Genomic DNA, 2859 nt, shown 5'->3' on the forward strand with positions numbered 1-2859 from the left:
GACTAGTGTAACACTGTAACAGTGTTAATGTACCATGATAAAAACTTAAAAACGATGATCGTTATATTTTGTAATTTTGTGTCGTGTTCGTGTAATTTACTAATTTGCATGATAAATTAATATTGAACCACGCGATTGATTTTAAAGTATTTTGTTAGTGAATTTTTATGTTATTGATCTAATATTTTTTTAAATGAACGTTTCTAAAGTAGAAATCAATTCGTCGTTGGTCGACAAATCGACTAATGTGGTTCATCCTGTGATATCAGATGTCGTTCAAAATGTTGATTTGGAATTGCAACAGCCCTTAAAAAAAAAAAAAATGGTAAGAGTTTTGTTTTAATTTTTTTTTAATTTCTATTTAATTCGCACTTATATTGAGTTAAAGTATTACAACTATTGTTTCAGTTAATTGAAAAAGGAGAAAAAGTTTTTATGGTTAATCTCTATAAATCCAAAATCCTAAAACAACCGAAAATTAAATATGATGTTTTAATGGAAACTCTATCAAAAGAAACCAATTATGAATTGGATTCAATTAAAAAGACTATAAATGAGTACAATATAACAGGTAAATATGAGTCACCGTCCAGAAAAAAAAATCGTATGACAATCAACAATACAATTGACGATTTAATTAAAAATGCGATTCTTCAAAAGATTCATGCATTTTGGGTTAGGCATCAAATTCCATCATTCCATAAAATTCTAAAGGCCATTAAGAATGATCCCGACCTTCCGAATATGTCTCAAACGTCTTTGAAGTGCACATTAAAGAAGTTGAATTTTGAATATTTTAATACAAAAAATCAGAAACTTGGATTAATTGAAAGAAAAGAGGTCGTGTTATGGCGACAAAAATACATTAGAGACTTACGTCGTTATCGTAGTGAAGGTCGAACCATTTATTATTTAGATGAAATGAGTGTGTATGTCGACGACTTTAATATTAACGACTGGATAGATGCTAAGACAAAATCTCAAACAAATTCATTTTCGTTGGAAAATCCAACTGCCAAAGAGAAATTTATTATAGTAGTCCATATAGCTTCTATTGAAGGCTTTGTCGAAGGTGGACTGTTCTGTTTTAAATCGAATAAGAATGAAATCAAAGACGAAACTTTTTACGAATGGTTTTGTGGGGTTTTGCCTAGATTAAATGACAATTGTATTATAGTAATGGACAACGCTTCGTACCATTTGTCCAAAAAGAACCTCATTCCCACAATGGATTGGAGAAAGAAAAATATAATTAAATGGTTGGTATCCAAAAACTGTGCAGTTGATAATCAGATGGTCAAGTGTCAATTAATGGAAATGGTAGATCAAGTCAGTCCTGTTTATGATAAATATTTAATAGATGAAGAAGCGTTAAAAACTAACAAAGTGGTTTTACGTTTTCCTCCTTATCACAATCAGCTGAATCCTTTTGACTTAGTGTGGCCGGTAGTAAAAAATCACATAGATGAAAACAAGGTGACTGGCAAGTTGACTGATGTACAGAAACTACTCAACGATGGTGTCCAGTGTGTAACACCCGACATGTGGGCCAGTTTCATCAGCTGTACAGTCGAGGAGGAAGATAAATTGTACAATCTCGAATTCATTATAGACGAAATATTAGATGAAGCATCGGACGTGACAAGAGATATTTCAGATATTTCTGATTAATATGACGTATGCATTGTTTTATAATTTAAGATTGGTAATTGTATACATTTTTGTTTATCATCATAATATACATATTTTAAATAAGAATTATGTTTTATTTACGTACCCAATAATATATTATATAATCCAGTTTCGTATCTATGTATTTGTATATATATATATTTAAAATATGGTTTAACTAATGTTAGGCTGTTGGGCGTGACTGATAAGGAGAATCGGCATGCCCAAGAAAATAGCATATGTACAAAAAGGTGTCTTGCTCTGTATCAGAAAAATTCAATGAGGTTTGTTTGTAAAAAGATAAAAGCTTTTTACTTGTGTCACGTCAATGCATCTTAAAACAATTTAACGAATTATGGTTGGATAGAAATACTAAAATCGTTTAAATTAACGCCTATAAATTCATTAAAAACAAATAATGTGCGAAATAGATAAAGCATTTTTTATAGTGTGACTTGTGTCAACGTGTGCGTTTCTGATGGATCCGGACTCAGCAAATGAATACTGAATTGTCGAGAGTGTGGTGTCCGAAATCCACTTGAACCTAGATTTAGAAACGAATACATTTGTTTATTCATTTATTGAATAAAAAAATTACAAATACTTATAAGTAATAATTAATAATATAATAGATAAAATATATTTAAACAACAAATTATTTGAGAAAAATTTTTTTCCTTGCTTTATTGTTACCAAAATCATAAATTATTTTATTTATATCCAATTCATTTGTACGGTTACGCTCAATGTTCAAAATACTTATATTTGTAAGGCGAAATTGTAGCATGGAGTTTCTTAAGTAATTTTTAATTATTTTTAATTTGGAAAATGAACGTTCTGCATTTGCTACAGTGATCAGCAATGTTAGGAAAATAATACATGCACTGAAAATATCTTTGTAAATAGAGGCCACATCATTCTCCAATAGACACTGCAAAAGATTTTTTATGCTGTGGATTGTTTTAAGAAAATCTTTGTATACATTTATAATATATAAGATTTGCCTAGATATATCTGTACTGATGTCATTTTTATAAAATAGTTGAAAGTCATAAGTTGCTTTTACAATATCATGTTCACTAGAGACTAGACTATAAAATATTTTGAGGAACCAGAAAATTAAATTTGTTAGTGACTTTGTATAAACCTGTAAACCTTTCTTTAAGTTGGACAATCACTGTATCTATG

The 2859-nt window shown here is 29.5% G+C and overlaps 1 protein-coding gene across 1 annotated transcript; it reads left to right on the forward strand.

Moving 5' to 3' along the window:
* On the forward strand, positions 1–1758 carry LOC107163765 (uncharacterized). The gene is made up of 2 exons (XM_015511341.2): positions 1–325; positions 409–1758. Exons 1-2 carry the CDS (start codon positions 194–196, stop codon positions 1669–1671), a joined length of 1395 nt encoding a protein of 464 aa, XP_015366827.2. The 5' UTR covers positions 1–193; the 3' UTR covers positions 1672–1758.
* Positions 1759–2859: the final 1101 nt, after the last annotated feature.

Source organism: Diuraphis noxia, unplaced genomic scaffold, assembly GCF_037042655.1.
Source record: "Diuraphis noxia isolate RWA-SAM2 unplaced genomic scaffold, SU_Dnox_SAM2 contig0002, whole genome shotgun sequence".
Classification (NCBI taxonomy): domain Eukaryota; kingdom Metazoa; phylum Arthropoda; class Insecta; order Hemiptera; family Aphididae; genus Diuraphis; species Diuraphis noxia.